This window comes from Eupeodes corollae, chromosome 1 (genome assembly GCF_945859685.1).
Source record: "Eupeodes corollae chromosome 1, idEupCoro1.1, whole genome shotgun sequence".
In the NCBI taxonomy this organism is placed as follows: Eukaryota; Metazoa; Arthropoda; class Insecta; order Diptera; family Syrphidae; genus Eupeodes; species Eupeodes corollae.
The window spans coordinates 81,620,228-81,641,543 of NC_079147.1; the positions used below are offsets into that span (position 1 = coordinate 81,620,228).

The 21,316-nt window shown below is 33.7% G+C and overlaps 2 protein-coding genes across 3 annotated transcripts in view; one reads left to right on the forward strand and one right to left on the reverse strand.

Moving 5' to 3' along the window:
* Positions 1-8,589, forward strand: part of LOC129939760 (uncharacterized) — a 42,517-nt gene extending 33,928 nt beyond the window's left edge. The window contains exons 7-8 of one of the 2 annotated variants that reach the window (XM_056047884.1): positions 5,507-7,620; positions 7,737-7,959. In XM_056047884.1, coding sequence (XP_055903859.1) covers positions 5,507-7,620; positions 7,737-7,817 — 2,195 coding nt within the window. In that variant the 3' untranslated portion in view covers positions 7,818-7,959. Of the gene's footprint in view, positions 1-5,506 lie in introns of both variants that reach the window. The other variant, XM_056047883.1, reaches the window with a different exon arrangement.
* The window catches only part of LOC129939769 (FAST kinase domain-containing protein 4), a 63,344-nt gene extending 42,730 nt beyond the window's left edge, over positions 1-20,614 (reverse strand). Inside the window, exon 1 of the mRNA XM_056047894.1 lies at positions 20,195-20,614. The gene's annotated coding sequence lies outside the window, so the exon portion shown is untranslated. The remainder of the gene's footprint in view (positions 1-20,194) is intronic.
* Positions 20,615-21,316: the final 702 nt, after the last annotated feature.

Genomic DNA, 21,316 nt, shown 5'->3' on the forward strand with positions numbered 1-21,316 from the left:
GATCTGTCCTCATTAAGCAGAACTGCTTTTGCTGTTGTGTTAAAAACTTCATATTTGGCGTTTGTTGATATGTTGTTATTATTGAAATTTGTCTTCCAGTTCGAGCAAATAGCCGTTGTAGCAGCATCGGTCTTGGCTTTGAGGTGTTTCTCCATCTTCAAATTAAACGTGAGAGTCATTCCCAGATAAACATAATCCTTGACTAATCCCAATCGTATTTCATCATATCTCCAGTTTTCTCCTCTTGCGGTCCGACCTGCGCTATTTTTGAATATCATTATCTTAGATTTTGCAGAATTTACTTCCAGTCCTCATTTTTCACAACAATCATATAGCCTATTGATCATAAGCTGCAGTGAAGCTGGAGACTCTGTCAAAATGACAATGTCATCAGCATACATAATTACTTTTATTTTTAAGCTTTCAAACTCCACTTTACAAGGAAGCCAATCAACCAAGTCATCAAGAAATAACGCAAATAACAGTGGGCTGAGATTGCATCCCTGACGTAGTCCTCGATTTATTTAGATCTCTTTTTATTTGCCACATCTATTATGAACGCTAGCTGTCGTTTGATTGTAAAGTTTTTCCAGTGCTTCAACAAACTTGGATGATACACCTAAGTTGTAAAGTTAACAGCGTTTTTCTGTCAACTATATCAAATGAAGCTTTCAAGTCAACGAAAAAGGTATAAAGTTTAGCATTACGATTGAGTATGCTTCGTATTATACCCAAGAATAAAAATGTTGTCGGCTGTAGAATACCCTTTCCGAAACCCTGACTGATACTCGCTCATTTTGTTGTTTAAATTTACCCAGTTAATAAGCCTTCTATTTAGTACTGAAGTGTTAATCTTCAAACTTGCATTAAGAAATGATATTCCCCTATAGTTTGCTGGGTCGTTAGGGTCACCTTTTTAAGTATTGGCTATACAATAGCCTCAGTTAAGCAATCGGGACGTACAGCAAAACTAAAAATGATATTGAGTGCTTGCGCCAGTTTTTGCCTTAATTCGGTGGAAGTATATTTGAAAAACTCTGCGAGAATCCCATCTGTGCCAGCTGCTTTGCCATCTTTAAGCGACTCTAGTACCTTTTCTACTTCCAAAACCCTTATTTGCGCATCAAGGATATCAACTTCGATATTTAGCAATCCTGAAAAATGAAATCTTAGGTCCTCCAGAGAAATGCTGGTATTCTTCGTTTCTCCTTCATTTCCGTTTATTTTTATTTGTATAAGATGAACGATTGTTGATGTCTGTGCATATCATTTTTTTTGCTATAAATTTATAAACAATTTTCGTGGCTCTTGTTAAAAGCTTTGGCAGCTTTGAGAAAATAGCTGAAGTTATTCCGATGAAAGCAGATTGTTGTTTGATTTAACGATTGCAAAAGAACTGCCTTCCCTGCATTTAGATCTGTCCGCAAAATGAATAGCACAGTTGTTTACGTTGAAAGTATTAATTAGTTCGTAAAATTTCTAAAGATGTATCACATGTCTTGATGCGTTTTAGTATTTTTTAGAACTGTATTATCTTATGTAGTCAAGTCTGGTTATAAAATTTGAACTAAGTGCTAAACAATGTTCCTTAAAGCTAAATTTATGATCAAATAAAATACCAAGAATGCTTAACTTTTTCAACTGAGGGAAATTGTAACTAACAAACACATGTACATTTTTTACAGATGTGTAAAAGTTTGCTTTTATTTACCGAAATTTGAGCAACAAACTAAAGTCACCAAAAATTTATTTCTTGAAAGAGTTTTCTGTGCGAAAACTTCCATCAAACTGAAAGAATATAGAGATTTTCTGGTTGTAGATGTCTGGAAAAGTTTTATTTACTTTAAACTATTAACATACGATTCATTAAAAAGGATTTGATAAAAGTGAAACTCTTTGGAACTATTTTACAATTATTTTTTGAAGAAATCGCAGTAGAGATAAATTCGTCAAAAATAAGTAGTGAATCTTTTGTACAACGAACCTATTTGGAGGCAACTTTATTTAGGGTGATGACATTTTTTTTCTACAGACCAAAGTAGTTTCTTTAAAACATTCTTTTCTAACTTTTAACCACGCAAGACGCAAGTTTTTTCTTGGAACGGGAATTAAGGTTGCAGTTTTCCATGATTAAGGCGTCACACTTGTGTTTAATTTGTTGTTATAAAGGAACATTATTCGTTGTTGTATCATTTGGTAAGAAACTCTGTCGATACCTTTGATGGTATTAATGCAGCTTTCAAACTCAATGGTGTTAATAAGAATTTCAATAGCATTGGCAGATGGGCTAAGTTTAGGTGGAGAGTAGGTGTTATTGATGGATAGAAGTTTGGATTCACGAAATGCGTGTAAGAAATTGATGTTGCAAGAATATGGGGACCAACCATTAATAAAGAGAACAAGGACTAGTGGGACTTGTTGAAGCCAACACTCCAAATTTAATTGTGGGTAATACTTTTCAAGGAATTACAAAACGGAGTTTGATCGGACAGTGAGACTCTGAGACAAAAATTAGGCAAAAAGCCCGTGCAAGTGCAAGATCATCGTCTTAAACAATTAAAACTCTTCTGAAAACTTACTAAACGAGAAACGAAAAATAAGCGTTTAGAATTCTGTGGGTTCCAATTGAGTTGGAAAAATTAATTATAACACGTCACGTAATTTTTGTCTTTGAGAAAAAGTTTAATTTTGATGGCTTTCATTATAATTTTCACGAATGTAGAAAAAACGAGCGTTTAATATCGGCGTCATGGTCGAATATAAGTTTGGTATGTCGAGCAGTTACAAAATTTGGAACTGTTCTAAACATTAAAAATAACTGCAATTGCTTTTGAAGGAATCTGGGAAAGATATTGTTTAGAATTTGGGGGTCCTTTCGGTCTCAGAAATTGTACTTTTCAGAAGAATTGGAATTGGATGGAAGATCCACAAAGTGTGCATTTTTTAAAATTAAATAGAGATGTATGGAGAACCATAATGTAGATATTATTCAATATCCGCCCTACTAACCCAACCTAATCTTTTTGAAAATGTATGTGGATGGTCTGGCTATCGCGTCGGTTTAAGAACATAGAATCTCTTAATGCATTCATAAATTTAACCTTGAGGGCCTTAAGATTCCATACCAGACTGAATTTATTAACTAATTATTATAAAGAGGCAACATTACGGACTACATCATTTAAGTGTCAAACAATAAGTATTTTCAAAAGGCTTGTTTAATATCACTGTTCACTTTAGGTAACAAGCTTCTCCATCTAGCTCTGTATCAATCTAGATATTTTCAGTTGCGCAATCCAAGTTGGGTGAGGTCACTTTCCACTTCACCTGATACGATCTTCATCCACTTCTTCTTAGCCCAAAGAAAGTCATTAACTATCTTACATATACGTCTGTCGATGTTGACGTTTTGGCCGAGACGTCGGTGTTGTAGGTTCTTTCTAGATGACAGCATGTACTTTGTTTTGCCCTCAATAACCGTCAAACCCATTTTTGCGGCCTCTGCCTCAATACTCACAAAAGCCCCATTGACATCACGCTGAGTTCTTCCGATTATGTCAATGTCATCAGCATATGCCAGTAATTGGACAGACTTTTGAAAGATAATGCCTCTAGTTTTGACGTGGGAGCCCTGCACTATTCTTTTAAGGATTATGTTAAAGAAATCGGATGAAAAAGATTTTCCTTGTCTTAGGCCTTTTTTGACATCGAAAGTTTCGGTTAATTTCTTTCAAACCTTTACGGACCAGCGACGCGAATTCTCCATGGCTATCCTGCACATACGGAAGAGTTTGGCAGGGATGCTAAAACTTCACATGGCTCTCAACTGTTCTCGTCCCTGTAGATGCTGTCACATGTGGCCTTGAAATCGGTGAAGAGGTGGTAGGTGTCGATTTAATGTTTTTGGGTTTTTTTCCAGGATTTTCCGTAATGTGAATATTTGATCGACTGTAGACTTTCCTGGGGTAAGGCCACACTGATAAAGACTATACCCTTGTTCACGATGGATTTTGGACGTTCACATATTACGGCAGAGTAGATTTTGTAAGGGATGTTATCGAGACTGACTCTTCTTTTCAGTATCGGGGAAACAATATTGAGGTTCAATTCGTCGGGCATGCTTTTTTCCGATCACATTTTACAGATAAGTTAGTGCATAACAATTACTTAATTATCTCCAGCTCGTTTGAAAAGTTTGGAAATTTAAGCCATCAAGTAAAGCGTCTTTAGACTTCATTTTGAATATAGCAATCTTTACTTCGTCTAAGTCAATAGATCAGCCGGCCTGACAGCGGAATTCAGTTGGTCCATATCCTTAGCATCGTTGCGAACCATTTTGGTAGCTGTGATTGATCCCATACCTTTATATAATGCGGTTTTTGGCAATGTTGACCAATACAAACATGTTATAAATAATAGATAATTCTTTACGAAATCTACCGAAAGATTATAACTTTATTCGGCTTTTCAATCTACGTAGAAAGTAGTATATAAAAAATGCCAGCAAACATTTTTGAAGCGAATTTTAAGAATCGCAAAAATTTGAGTTGCATTCTCTTAAGGTTGGTTGAAAAAGCGCACAACCGTTTTTGAAAAACTAAACAGAAATTCCATCTGACAACCGCCAAAATTTATATCGGCAAGCAACAAAAACACACAGAAATATTCTTGGAATTTATTTTGCATTATCTGATATTCACTTTCATGGCATTTTTGTTTTAAATGTGATTTCTGGCATAAGTCCGTGACTGCTCCGGGATAACAGAGTCCGTTCGATCTGTTTAATGTTTTACTATTTTGTTCCAAAAATCAATCGGCATAGCGTCAATGGTGACTTGAATATTGGTGTCCAATTTTTTAAGAGTTGCATACACATATCACTTAACTAACATAGCCCCTGTAAAAAGTTATCGAGGGACGTTAAGTCGCACGAACGAAGGGTCAATTAAAAAACTGCTTCGCCAAATTGATGTAATGATTTAATTTGATTCAGTAGATTTGCATTTTATTGATGATTATCCAAATAATTGGCCAGCTTGATCCATGCTATGGTATATCTCAGCCGATTCTATTAGATCTTGGCCAACTAAAAAGTCCAAATGTCTCGGCAGCGTAGTACAATATCATAATTTGTCTGATCTAGCCATTGGTTCCGTTGTTTTTGGTCAACTTAAGTGCTTCAATTCAAAATTTTAAAATTTATTTCTACGTTAATGAAATATTAAATTTCCTAAAATTATCTTTTAATTCTAAAAGCATTCCTGTGGTAATTGAAACACCCATAGACGTAACCGGTTCGTAAGAGTTTTCTAGTACAGTATTTAAAATATTATGTAAAACAAACAATATTAGCTAGAACTTTAATTACGCGTAAGTGTTTGATCTATCACGTTAATATTATAGAAGTAGTCAAGTGCTTTGTAATAAAATAATATAATTTATAGAAACATCGCTAAAAAAACATACAAAACACATTCCAATTGGATGCAACAATTTTCCTTTTCAGCTTCGACAACCATCTCCTTCAAATTGGACATTGAACTTCAAAAACTCTTACAAGCATTGAAATCACTTCAAAAAGTCCAATCAACAAGTGATGTTCACCATATTGAAGATATAATATCCGCACTACGAGGAAATCATTTGCCAGGAAATGCGACTCCACAAAAACTCAACGGCACCGATGAAGATTTCGATACAAAATGGCAAGAATTTGCCACATCAGTCTACCCCGAAATCCTATCGAACATTTTCAAGCACTTTTCCTATCAATGGCCAATCGACGAGGATCGATGTTCATCGAAAGCTCTCGTAGACTTCTTGAAAATCGATCATAATTTTTATTTTATCTACGAGACGTTCTACGCCTTGAATAAGGAATTGGCAAGTTGGCCCCTGACAGCAGCAGAACTCTTTAGTGTCCTTCTTACCGATGAGCATTATTTACCCACAGCATTTATTCATATTTCCAAGCTGAATACAGAGGATAATTATGACGAACCGAAAGTGAGTGAGTTCCTGCAAATGTTAATATCACTGCCGAACAGAGTTGCCAACGTGTTGCAAGCAAAAATGAATGAAATATTTCAACCAACGAACTACGCTCACATCCTTCTGATGCACTTTACTCGAGCCTTGCATTTTATTATGAAAACCAATTCAGCGGACAACTCGTCAGCGAAAATATTCAACTTGAACTTCATGAGCCGCTTGCTGAGTCGAATAATCACAACTTTTGGAAATGATGCTACCACGAGTTTGACTACATTTGCCCACATTCTAGTAGAAGTGTGTAAAATAAAAGAGTACCGTCCTTACGTCAATGAGATTCTCCTAATGCTCGAGGGGAGTGCTATTCAATCATTTGCCATGATCGTATTGAACGAGAATTTGAATCTCTATCTTTTGGTCGATAGCGCTGTTCTGCATTCGGAACAATGGAATTTCTGTTTGCTAAATAAGATTCCGCTCATGAAGATGTTATCGAACGATGATGCCATAAACAGCCTCATTCGATACATTGCAGTTGTTGACGAGTCTAACCCAAAAACCGATTTAAATGGTAAAATTCTGTGGAAACTCTTACAGGATCTGTTGCCTGTTTGGGCTAATCGTCATGCCAGCTCGAAAATGACCCTAGCTCAGCACGTTTACATAACGAAGTTCTTCATTCTAACCAGTCAATATGTTCTGAGCAACGAAGCTGTGTTTAAAGTGGGAGATCAGCAGAGGAACGACATTCGTCGGCGTTTGTATGAAGGCAATAAAAACCATTTGTCTTCGGTTGATCCGATTTTCCGTCATATTGGTATGATTTCGGCCGAATTAATTCTGGGAATGCTAGAGACAGATCCAAAGGCTGAAAAGCTGCAATTCGATTATTCGTATGTTGTGAACTTGCCTCAGGGTGAAATTATACAAACTCTCAGGGATTTGCCTGGAAAAATGAGCAATATCAATCGAGTTGAGCTTTTGCAAAACGAAGTCGATAGTGAAGCCTTGGAGGAGCTATCGAATGAGTTTTTCGAGTTGAAAAAGAAATCCGTGAGCAATGAAAAAATCGATGAAATTATTGAAGAAATCCCCCGCAGGGCTGAGGATGAACCAATGCTAACTGAAATCATAGAAGATGACGACGAGAAACTCGAACTTGATTCAGATGACGATGATTGCGTTCCATATGACATGTCCAACGATACCCCAACCATTGCAGACAAGCGACCAAAATTCCTTATGGATCTCAAAGATGCACTTATGACAAACGACGATAACGAGACATTCCAAAGTGCTATGGAAGCGTCAGAGAAGCTTATAAGCACCCAGCTGCCAACAAACGACGCTCAACAAGCTATTGAACTATTACAGATCTTTATAAGTCTCGATATGAAATTTTATTATGAAAACTTCGAAGAGGTGAAGTTCAGAAATTGTGTTGCTATCTGCGTATGTCATCCAAAGCAGTGTGCTGAGTATATTTGTGGACAATTTCACACCGACAATACCTCTTACAATGTAAGCTTGAGAATTTTAATGCTACAAGTGTTGGCAGCTTCGGCGAAGATGCTTAGCGAGAGTAAACACAAAGACAACGATGGAGTGTTGTCTTCAAAAATTATGGAGGTAAGTCCACATCCAAGAAAGTTAAGAATACCAAACGAACACAACTCACGTTTAATTGAATCTGAGAAAATCATTCGAGCTAGATTGAAAGAGAAAACTAAGCGATTTTTTTCCAGACCAAAGCCAGAAGTATTGGGACAAGTCAATCGCTTCACATCCGTTGCCGGATCATTTTTCTTTCCATTGGTCAGGGGTGAGCGTACCCGGCAAATGGTCTTCGCAAAATTTGGTAAAATTTCACATGACATCGACACGTATTTACTGTCGAATTTCTTAAATACCTTGACTGTTGTGGTGATTGCCTCACAGAATAGTCCCCTACTGCCGAAGATGGCAAGGGAGGTATTTGATTTGTATTCTTTCATTCGATTCAGCAGTGAACCAAAAGTTCGAATGAACACTCTGCAGCTAATAGGAGCCACATTGGTTACAGTTCCTCGTTTCGTGCTATTCAATGAGTTTTTCGATAAATTATTTGAAATTAAGCAGTGGCTAGAAGATTGTTCTAAAAGTCCACTTATAGGTGGTGAAGCTTCAGAAGATTGTCGGGAAGTTGCAGCTCAAGTGATGTCCGTTTGTTATGGATTGATTGCGGAGGGAAATAAATAGAAGAAAAACAAATCGTTATCATCATTACTTGGTCACCAAGTTCAAAAATTACTTGTAATTATATTAATTATTCATTTAAAACAGTTTAACAGCTTCCATTGTAATACAAAAAATAATTTACAGATTATTCCATCTTTTTTTCTATGTAAAATGTTGTCTTCAATTTCTATGAAACTGAATTTATAATAAAGATTTTGAAAAAATAAACAAATAAATACAGCTGCCTTTTTTTAATGTTGCTTGTACTAATTCTTAGCCGTAGGTAAGTTTATAATCATGTTTTGACAAAGGTTGCGTCTATATTTCAAGAGTTGGTAAAATAAAGTAATGTTGTAGCTCAATTTCATAGCACTGTTAAATCCTATAATAAAGAATTAAATGAATTAAAATAAATGGACAAAAGAAAGAGGGACTACCAATCCAGTTATTACCAATATCAAATGGAACAACATCACCACCTGTCAAACCACGAAAAATATCTAGCCTACCCTAGATATAAAACGCTCAAGGTGGTCTCTAAGCAGATTGCATATAAGCTCGATAAACGTGTCATAACGAACACTTAGTGTTCCAAAATTCTCTCTCAGAAATCATATTGATATTACAATTACATAGCAACGACATAAATGGCCTATTTCACCTAACACTTTGCAACACCTGCAAAGTAAAAGTGTTTCAAAAAATTTGCAAAGTAAAAAGACTTTTTATTTTAACTTTTAGGCTGCCTGAAAAATGTTGTGATGGAGAAAAATTATCAAAGATAATATTCGACACTCGATGAACTACTCTGCAGTCGGTAGTTTTGCTTATTCCGTGCATGGATGCAACACTGCGATGTTGGCTTTTATTCCAGCCCAATTTGAAGTTGTCAGTGAACCTTTGTTGGGGAAGGTTACCCCCGTGTTGTGCGTCTCTGTTCTGTCTGTGCTCGTTTTTTTTAATCTTTTTTATTGTTTGTTAATCGTGTCGTGGAGCAGTTTATTTTTTATTCTTAACTCAATTATAATTATACATATACACAAAAAGTTCAATAAACAAACAAAATAACAATAATTTACCATAACAAAAAATCACACATTAATTAACAAGTGGTTCCAAAAAAACAATAGTGCATCCCCAAATAAAGCAAACAAAGAAATCACGCCACTCATCGGATCGGTTCTCGTCACTGCTAAGGCATAACACTAGCAGTGGAGGGTATTGATAATTATTCTGTGTTTCAATTCAGTAAATTTATGTTCTCATCTCTATCTGTATTGGTTTTAGACATTTTTTTTATTTTGCAATGACTGGACAATTCAGAGTTGAGCTTGGTCCCTTTATTATTTTCCCACCATGGCACAGTGGAACGTCTAGTACAAAATTCCGGACATTGGGTGAAAAATTTTTTTTCATTCTTTTAAATATTTTTTGTTTGTTAATCATAGAAAATTGTCGCCTCTTTTATATAAAAGACAGTTTTTATGTACACTTTTTAATTTTCAAATAACAACGACTCAAAGTGGCAGTATTTTCAAAGCAAAACAAAAATGGAATTTTAAAGCATTCTTGTAATTTGTTTTTCTCAGGCGCTTTTTATGTTTTATTTTCGAAATAAATTTTGTAGGTATGATATTGGTTTACTTAAGCTTAAACATAACGAAAATTCTAGAAAAAAAATTGTTTTCAATTTTAAAAAATCACTTTTTGTGACTATTAAAAAAAAATCTTAATTTCTTGTTTGAAGATGTTTTTGAAAAAATGCTCAAACATGCTCGGGTTTTGGGTAGTCTTAAATGAATTTTGTACTCATTTAGAGTCATATTTTCAAAAAATTGGATCCGACCGCATCCGACCCCGCTTTCTGGAGGGCTTTTAAAAGTCTCCCTTAGAGCTATATAAGAACTCTTAAATAAAATAAGTTTTTTTGATTGGAGAAGGGGGTAGGGGTATTTTTGCATTAAAAATAATTATAACTAACATAAAGACATCAAAAATTATGAAACACTAACATGCATAAATGAAAAAAGGAGGAGGGGGCGGGGGGTATTATTCTCCTTTTTTTCAATTAAATCTTATTTGCTCTGGTTAGAGATTTTTTGTATATGCTATCATTATTTATATTAGACTAGATAGCAAAAAAAGTATGGCTCTCATGCTAACGGTTATATTTTCTCTCTTTATTTAACAAAAAATAATCATGTGATGTTATATTTATGGATGCCATTTTTGTTTAGTTACTTTAACTAAGCGGTCGGTTTAGTGGACAGATAATTTTGAAGCCTTCTTCTAAGTTAAAATGGGTGTGTTTACCTACGAAGATTTTTTCAACGTTTTAAAGGCTAACGGGCGTGATTTAAGTGACTATAAGTACTTAGTTAAATATTGTTATCCAAACAACGACAATAAATTCAAGGGAAAAAAATTGGACTTGTTTGAATTTTTTCGAAAGTTTTGTGTGAAACTAAAGAACAGATTTGTTGAATGCAGCTACAATAAAGTGCAAATGTTAAAACGGTATAAAACGTGGCTTGAAACGGAATTCAACACACTTACTTTTTTAAAAGAACCACCCCCTTCAACCGCTAACAACTCAAGTGAACCATCCTCCTCAACCGCTAACAACTCAAGTGAACAATCCCCATCAACCGCGAATAACTCGAGAGAACTCTTTATAAACTTAAGTGAGCGACAAAAAAGGCATAAAACCCAAACTATGCGTCAAAGTGCAGGAAGTACTACGCTTCTTTTTGCAGCAAAAATGAAGGTGAAAAGTGAAGGTAAGCTTGATGCTTCAAAAGTAATTGATTTGATAAAATACCCTGAAAAATCAAAAGAAATATATAAATTTTGTGTTGACGAAAAAACACATTCAGTTTCTATCATTTCAAATGAAAAAGCCTTAGCACTGCATTCAACATTAGGTCTTAGCAAAGCACAGTATAGAGAGATAAAAAAATTAGTGGTGGACCATGGTGTTGATTTATTTCCGTCATATGTTCAGCTTCAAAAAACTAAAAAAGATTACTTGCCTCCAAAGTCAAGCATTTTGATTGACAAAACAAGTGCTTTAATAGACCTTCAGGCTTTGTTGAACCAGACAACAAAAAGTATCTTAAAATGTCTTGACAATTCAAATATAAAAAACAATGATCTTTGTTTAATATCCAAATGGGGCTTTGATGGAGCATCGAGTCAAAATTGCTATAAACAAAAATTTTCTTCGGAAAACTCAGATGACTCATCAGTGTTTGTTACTAGTTTGGTGCCCATGAAATTGTATAAGGAAACGGACAAAATCACACTATGGGAAAACCCAAAACCCTCTTCAACTCGTTATTGTCGACCTGTAAGGTTTAGATTTGCTAAAGAAAGTGACAGTTTGATAAAAAAGAGCATGATGAAATGCAACTCTTGATTGATAATCTTCTTCCAACTAATATTGACACATTTAAAATAAAGCATAAAAATTACTCACCATGATTGATGGAAAAATTTGCAATAGTATTGCCAATAATCCATCATCTATGCGCTATTATATTTGTAATGCTAAGATTAGTGAAATGAATGATTTGAATATTGCATGTAACAAAACAAATAATGAAGAATTTTATAGGTTTGGAATTTCGCCCTTACATGCATGGATAAGGTGCATGGAGTGGCTTTTGCATGTGTCATATAACTTAGATTTTAAGAAATGGAGCGCAAAAAGTGAAGAACATAAAGCTTTAAAAGCTAAACGAAACAAACACATACAAGAACAATTAAGGTCAAAACTTGGGTTACTTATAGATGTTGTCAAACAAGGAAGAGGTACAACAAATGACGGGAACACCGCAAGAAAATTTTTCGCTAATGCTGAGATAGTTTCAGAAGTCACTGGCTTAGATATAAACCTTATCAAGAGAATAAATTTTTTATTAATAACTATGGCTTCAGGTGAAGAAATATATGCAGATGAATTTCAAAGCTACGCATACGAGACTGCTCAAATTTATGTTTCAACCTATTCTTGGTATTTTATGCCACCAACGATCCATAAGATCCTTTTTCATGGGGCTGATATTATAAGAAATGCTCTAATACCCATAGGAAAGCTGTCTGAAGAAGCTTCCGAAGCCAGGCACAAAGAATTTAGAAAAATTCGCGAAAGTTCGACGAGGAAAATGAACAGTTTGGTAACAAATGAAGACGTGTTAACCAATTTGTTAATATTTTCCGATCCCTATTTAACATTTTTATCACCTTCACTGGTTAATTATAAAAAACGTGAAATTCCGGAAGAAGCGTTAAAATTAATTAAAGTACCGCAAACAAGCGAAGTAAAATGACTTTTTTTCTATTGTTGAAAAAATACATTTTATTTTTTTTTAACAAATACATCATATTTTTATTTTTTTTTAATTGTTGAATATACATGATTTTTTTTATTGTTGAAAAAATACATTTTATTTTTTTTTACAAATACATTATATTTTTATTTTTTTTTTAATTATTTAATATATATGATTTTTTTACTGTTGAAATAAAAAATACATTTATTTTTTTTTAACAAATACATCATATTTTTATTTTTTTTTATTATTGAATATACATACATGATTTTTTTATTGTTGAAAAATACATTTTTTTTGCAAAATTTCTGAAATGAATTTTTTTTTACTTTAAATTTTTGTTTGTATACTAAACAAATTGTAATATATTAAGAACAATAAATATTTATTAATTTTCTATTATAAGATTACTTTTATTTACTTAAAAAGAATTTGAAAACTCTTGGATATGTCCCTCATTTTATTTTTTTTTGGAAATTGCTTATCTTTTGAGATTTTTTGAAATAAATTATGAAACTATAATTTGTCAAGAACAAAATAGTGAAAACCGTTTCAAAATCCATCAATTATTTCAAAAGTTACAGCCCGATGACCACTTTTTCATGTTTTCGTTCCACTGTGCATGGCCTCGCTATATACATTAGGAATGATGTTGCTTATCAGCTCTTACCACAATATGGTCTTTGCACCAATTCCTTTTTTAATTATATGTGGTTTAAATTCTCCTTAAATAAGCAAATCATTCACTACTGCTTCCTTTATCGAATCCCTAATTTAGACCCTTCTCGTGAATTTGATGATTTTTCTGATTCCTTCCAAATAATTGTTTCGTCCTATCTATACACAATTTTTCATGGTTTTAACATTCAGGTCAGACAACACCCGATGGAGTGTGTGCAGAAAACTTTGCTGAGTTGAACCACCTAAATCAGCTGGTCAACGAGTAACGGACGTTGAAGGTCGAGCAGAAAACACTCGTGACTTATTTCTTACCTCTGACCCTGATATGTACACTTTTAGTGTTCTATCTCCTCTAGGCACATCTAACCATTGTGTTATATCACCAAAATTTCTCGTGTAAAAACTGATCAGTTAAAGAAAGAGCTGCTAAGAGAACCGTTTGGCAATACGACAAATCCAACTGGGACCGGACGGTCTCAATAATTACTTCAGGATCTTAAACTGGTCACTATGCTTCCTCGATAGTGACGCTGACGCCAGCGCTGATATGATAACACGTTTAATTCACCTGGGAATGAGAACTTTTATACCGAACAGGGTTAAAAGTATCAGACCCAAGGAAAACGCATGGTTCGATGCGAACTGTAAAGAGGTTATTAGGGCCAAAGAGGTAAGTTTCCGTTGCTATAAAGCCAAGCGTACTGAGGAAAGCCGGAAAAAGTTCAAACAAGCCAGGAAGGCCTGCAACGCCCATATTCGACGGACCAAATTTTTACATGACCAAAAGTTACGGAAAAAAAATACTGCAATGTCCCAAAGACAGTAAAAATTGTTGGTCATTTGTAACAAACATGAGGAATTCTTCCTCTTTTTCGGTTCCTACGCTCGTTGTCAATGACACTCCTTTTGTTAGTTCTTTAGAGAAAACTAATCTCTTTGCTAGGCAGTTCGCCTCCAAAGCTACGCTGCCAGTGAGTGTTATGACTCCGCCTGTACTTGAGCGAGTTAAGTGATTCTGTGGGACCAATCTTTCTTCGCACTCGTACTGTGGCAAGAGTCCTTAAAGATCTAAACACACAAAAATCCGCTGGTCCGGATGGTATCCCCGCTATTGTTCTGAAGAGGTGTTCTTCATCGCTGGCAAAACCACTGCGTAAGCTTTTTCATCTGTCCTACTCCATAGGTCTCGTTCCCAGCGGATGGAAAACGGCATTGGTCCAGCCTATTCCCAAAAAAGGCGGATCTTCCTCACCCTCTAACTACCGACCGATTGCACTTACGTCCCTTCTTTCCAAGGTCATGGAAACGCTGATTAATTGCCAGCTGAAGAAATATCTTGAAGATCGAAAGCTTCGTAATGACCGGCTTTCGTAGCAATAGGTCCACTGGTGATCTCATGGTTCATCTCACCGAACAGTGGAGCAAATCTTTAAATCGTTTTTGAGAAAGTAAGATTATTGCACTTGATATTTCAAAAGCATTTAATAGGGTTTAGCATCAGGCTCTGATATCGAAAATGCGTGCTTTCGGTGTTCATGAATCTCTGCTTCATTGGATTAGTGATTACCTTTCGGATCGTTCAATACAAGTAGTATTGGATGGATTCAAGTCTGAAAACCATAAAAAAAGCTGGTGTGTCCCAGGGCTCTGTTCTATCTCCAACACTCTTTCTCATTTTTATTAATGATCTCCTGTCTGCAACATCTAATCCAATACATTGTTTCGCTGACGCTAGTACTCTTAGCTTTTCATATTCGTTTCCAGACTCACAACCCTCCTCTTCGCATGTGGAACTGCAACCGCAAAATATGATAAGCTCATTAAATTCCGACCTAAACAGCATTGTTAAATAGGGATTAAAAATCAGCCTGGAATTTATTGCTTCGAAAACGCAATGCTGTCTTGTATCGTTAAAGCGAGTTATACCCCCATTGCCATTATCCATGGATGCCACTTGCATCAAAGAGACAACTCGATATTCTCGGTATGTGTGTCACCAACCACCTTTTGTGGAACGATCACATACGAGATGTCGCCAAAAATGCCGCAAGAAGTTTTTTTTTCTAAGGCAATGCAAGAAATTTTTCTTCCCCTCTGATCTGGCTGTTATCTACAAAACATATATACGTGTAAAGCTTCAGTATAACTCCCATCTCTAGCCTGGTGCTCCTGCAACTTACTAAAGCCTCTTGGATAGTATTGAACGTAGAGCATTTAAATTGATAATATCATCATTTACTTCGCTTGAACATCGTCGTAAGGTCTCTTGTCTGACCCCTTTTTTGCCGTTATTTTAACGTCTTATGCTCTAGTGAAATAGCCAGGTGCATTCCTCCCCTTAAACAGTATAACCGTAATACACGCGCTTCTAGGAATGCTCATCAGTATACCGCAAGCCCAACATCGGCCGTACTGTCAAATACAGAGATTTGTATTCTTAAGCCGTACTACGCAAATGTGGAATGCCTTACCACACTCTGTCTTTCCTAGTCTTGCAATATTCAGGAATTCAAAACCAATGTGCACCGACATCTCCTTTTAAACCCTCTCTCCTCTACCTAGTGCTCACACTGTGCCTCTGCATAATAAGGGTAGTAATATCCCATTGAGTGTGTGCTTATTATTATAAAAAAAAACGTGACGTGACGTGATAGTAAGTACGATTAGGCGATTAAACTGTAGGTCCCCTCCATTCCTGACATTACTCGCACACAGGAATAGTTGAAAGGCCTTATTTCTGTATGGACTGTTGCGCCACCTAATTTATTTATTTAGAATGAATATTTTCATCCATTCCCCTAGGGAACATTTTCCAAATAAAAATTCAATGTAAACTTTACATATTGAACATTTTTGAGTACAACTGAAGCCAAATTTATTTATTTTTGTTTACATTTAAATTTCCCATTTAAAAATTTGAACTTTACAAAAATAATTGTATTTTTCTCCCACGACATATCTTAGTATTTTAGTCGTATTAATTTCAAAAACATTTACAATCTCTGAGATATTTAATTTCTTATTTATTTATTTACTTTTTGCAGATAACATCATGATTCCAAGCAATGATCTACTTCAACCAATTAGTGCAAATAACAATAACAACTACACAAATCAACACCAACAATTCGGATCAACTAATGCTGCTCAATCACAAGCAGACCTAGCTATCGGTGCGACGTGGTCTAACTCAGGCAATCTTAAAATCGACCTGGACAACCTCCTGTCGAGTAAGAATTTAAAATCAAATGCTCCTGCTCCTTCAATGAATGCCCTAAAAGTGCAAAGTCCTGTAAAACAACCCTTATCAGTGCAAACACCAGCGTTATTTAATTCTGGCGGCGGCGGCGGTGGAATACCATCGCCACTACAAAGCCCACTGCAGCGTTCTCCAGTCTCAACTGGATTCCAAACAAAATCAAATACTGCAATGCTGCCGCCAACTCAACCTCCTCAAATCAATCAAACGCCAATGTTTGCCAATTTTAGTAACATGCAAAATGCAATCATCACTCCAAGTAATGCAAACAACAATCTCAATGCACAACAATTCAATTTGTTTCAATGATACATAGCCAATTGAATTTAGTTGGGAATTTCCATTGATTTTGTTTTCTATCAAATGTTTTTTCTTTCTTCTTATTTTAAACTTAATTTTTCTTAATTTTCAATTATTAATAATTTTGAATTATGCATGTCGTCTATGGTTTGTTATAATTTTAAGCAAAAAAGTTTATCAAAAAAGAGAAAGGAGTTAAAATATATCACATTATTAATTAATAAAGCAATATTTGAAAGTATGATTGTATATAAAAGAATATTAAAATATAGCAATTTGGTTTTGATATATATCATTAGATTTATTTAAATAATGAAAAAAACAAAAATTTATGTCGTCCTGTAGGTGTTATTATTATTAATATGTATTATGTTAATCTACAAGTTGTTTAAATTATATACTTATATACATACAAACAAAACAAAAACATACACACATATTGCGTGCATATAATGCTTAATATTTTTGATTGTTATTTCTTGTATTTAGGTTTTTTCTTTTGTTTATTTAGTATAGATATTATTTACACTCCGCATCAACTGAATAAGCACAAACATTTTCTAAGGTATTTTGTCAATCTTTTTACAAACGTCGTGCGTTAATTTATTACTTGATGATGATAACTGGTTGCGTATGATATCGTGAGAAAAGAAATCAGAAAAAATAATAAGGAAAGTACCGTTATTTCTGTCACCAGCTCTTTTGCAAATCTTGTAGATTTATTTTTGTGTTAACTGATGCACTGGTTTATAACTCGATTCTACTGTTATTTGCGAGTCTGCTTTCAATTGGCTAACAAATTTCCGATTTCCTAACAAGGCTCAAGGCAAGACTTCGATGTACACCGTCAATTAAAGTGAAAAAATTAATCAAAACCTAATACGATAAAATAACTAAGCCTTAGTTAAAAAATTGTTCTATTGATATCTGTTTTTTTTTTTGTCTTACTTCAATTGTTTTTTAGATAAGCCTTAACCAAGTCTTCAAGTCTTAAAGAAGTATTTTAAATTGACTTGCCTTATTATGCAAAAAAAAAACATACAAGCTTTTAAATTAATTAATTTAATATTCAACCCATAGTTTATTTATGATTTTTGTTGCTTAAATTGTGGATATTTCGACTCGAACAATTATTTCAAAAAGAACTTGACATTAACTTTCGCATAAGATTCAATAATAAAATCATAGTTGGTTACATTAAAAAGCGGTACTAGTAGGGCACTTGACACAACAAACATTAAAATTGGCAATAAAATCATGGAATCGAATAGAAAGTTTTTATAAGAAGACCAGTAAAACTTCCCTTCAGGCTAAGTTAATGACTGTTTAAATGGACGCTAAGTCTTTAAACCGACGCACGTTCAGTTCATATTCATACATTTTCAATAAAGTTTAGGTCGGCTGAGTACGACGGACATTGTCCATTTCGCTCCTTTATCCAATTTTTGAAAATGCTCTATATGGAAGTTGAAACATTGTGCTGCTAAGAAGACCAATTTATGAGTTTAAAAATATCCGCAAATTCAGTAAAAATAGCTTTTCAAGATTCATTTGTAATGAGCTGCAGCCATTTTTGATGTTTAGAACACAATCTGAACAGTTCCAAGTTAGGGAACTGCCCCCATACCATAGTACCACCTTCTCGACTATGGTATCGCTAATTAACGCTAGTTTTTCTCCATTCGTCTAAATACTAATAAAACCTATCAAAATTAAACTTTTTCTTAAAGGACAAAAACCACATGGCTATTGATAATTAATTTTTCCAACTCATATGCAAGTTTCAATGTTGAAATAACACCAGACTTTTGTATTATTTTTACTTCAGTGTCTCACGAATTGGATCTAAAAATTTGATTTTGTTTTCGTTTTGTACCTCCTTTCGTTTTAATTTCAAATTAATTTTTATTTCTTAAGCAGGAACAGACCGCTCTTAAATATAATTCAATTTAGTCCTTGTTCTCTTAATAAATAGTTTTTTTTTATCCTCTAACACTATTAAAAGGTTTTGAGCTTTACATCTTCTTTTAACTTTCTTCAAATGTTGAATGATGTGTCAATCATCATAAAACACATATAAAATAGGAATGATAATGGGCAGTTTCAGACATCGTATTCATTTGCAGTAAACTGTATTCTTTGAATGCAAATTTAGACCAAAGTAGCTTCATTTTTCAAATATCATTACTTTCATAATTGGACATTTACTTCACTATCTTTTACCTGTTGATCGTGCAGAAAGCACCAAAAAATTATTATACAAAAAAAAAACTCCCTATATAAGATGCAAGTCCGTAATAAGTTGTGTTTTCTATTGTAACGAAAGTAGACTTGACTTGATAGTTAGGCTGATTTTTCTCGACTTTATTTCAAAGTTAGTTTTTTTGGCAGCTGGTCTAAACCCAACCAATGAAAATGATTTTATGTCCATTTGGGTGACGTGCAACTTAAACATTGGGCAGGTTCAGACGCCATAAGGGACTTGAAAGTTAGGCAAGTTTATGGTATCTGATTGGCCAGCTGCCAGCAAATTACCTTCCAGTTAAGGCAACTTTGATTTAAAGTTGACTGGAAACTTAGTCAAGAAAAACCTCCTTAACTATTAAGTCAAGTCAAATTGACAGTTGATCATGTTTTTTCATTCAACTAAAAGCTTTTTATTTTTTATTACTCTATGATTTATTTATTTTCTGCACAACTTCATTTAATGCTTTCTGTAAAAGGGTTCCTTGTCAATTTGGAAAAGAAATAACTAATATTTCTTTACATCAGTATTTTGTAGACAGTAATTTTGTTGGTACTTTTTGTACTATGAACTTAAAGTAAAGGTTTGCGAAGTAAAGTTCTGAATTTGAAATTCATGACACTTGAAAAACTAACTAGTTGCTTTGGTCAAAAAGTTCGTTTAAAGAATGAAGTTGACTGCAAATGAAGTCCCTTATGTTGCCTGAACCTGACCATTTTCTTAAAAAGAGAGCCAAAGAAAATGAGCAAAATCAAACGACAAATTGACGCACAAGATTTCCAAAAAACTGACAACTTACCTTGAAACATATTTGTACATATTCATTTAAGGTGGAATGTAAGTCTACACTACTTGATGGTTGTTTTCCTAAAATGTAATTATTAACACATGTTTCCCGTTTTCATTATTATTTTTCAATTACAAAAACTCAAAATGAGATTGAGACCTTGGATTTATGTTATACACTAAATTATGTGGATGGAAATTTAAGATACAACTCAAAAGAACCCAACCAAAAAGAAACACTTCAAAATTTGTATATTGTCAATTAACCGGATCTACATAAATGGCAGTTTTGTTTTTGATTATTTTCTTTGATTTGGTGCATAAATGTGCCTTAATTTATATATTTTTTTAAGTTTATTATAAAAAATGTGTTTTCCATACCATTAAAATTTTAGAATTCTTGAAATCAGGTTTGAATTTCGGAAGGATTTCCAATTGAATTGCTTCAAAACGAGTTTTACGAAGAATCTAGTTCAGATTTTTAATATTATTTATGTTTCATTTTGATTTGATTGACATCAAAGTTGTGAAAAACTTGAAAAATCCTGGGATCTAGTTTTAAACTGATAAACAGGTCTTGATTAAGTTAAATAATATGGCTTCTTAACGCGTTCATTGAACATGACTTTACAAATAAAAGAAATAAGAAAGTTGTATCTAAAGATTAGAATCGAAAGAATTTCGGAAACTAGATTTTGTTCTGGTGCTTTAAAAAAACAATTTCAACGTTTACAAAAAAAAATTATTTAATTTACATAGACTACTTGGATTTGAATTGAATTTCACGTCAATAAAAATCTCCAATCTAATCAAACGTCTGAAGTACTGATGCTCGTTCCAAAAGAAATCACATAATTTAGTAAATAGAACTGCAATCACTGAAGCGTCCGGACTCCTTTGTCATGAATAATGTTTCCATAGGCAGTTATATTTCTTTTGTACCAGGCGTCCATGACTAAGAATGTTTGAGAACAGAAACAAAGTATCTTATATTCTCATTCACGTATAAATTGTGTTAAATCCATTCGAGTCTATAGAAACAAAAATATAAACCACCATAAAACTGTCAAACAAAACGATATTATATACATTCTCTTATTAATACAAATACCTATCTAATAATTAATATAATAGTTTAAATTTACATAATTATTAATAATAAAAATGCAATTTTAGTTTATAAACAAATTTTTGTTTGCATACACAGGTGTTGGGCTTCTTCAATTTAAAATAATTGGTAGCTAATTGAATTGATTGATTGATTGATATTGACCTTAGTAATTAAATTATGTATAATAAATAAATAAATACAAAAAGAACATATATATTTTTTTTTAACGCACAACAATTAGTTAAATAATTTGCAAATTGATTTTAATACAAATTTGTTATTTAGTTCTTCTCTTTTGTTTGTTTTAATTTTAATACTTTGTGTTCTAAACAACCTTTTAACATTCCATCTACATTTTATGTATTTAAATAAAATTTTATTTGTATTCCTTT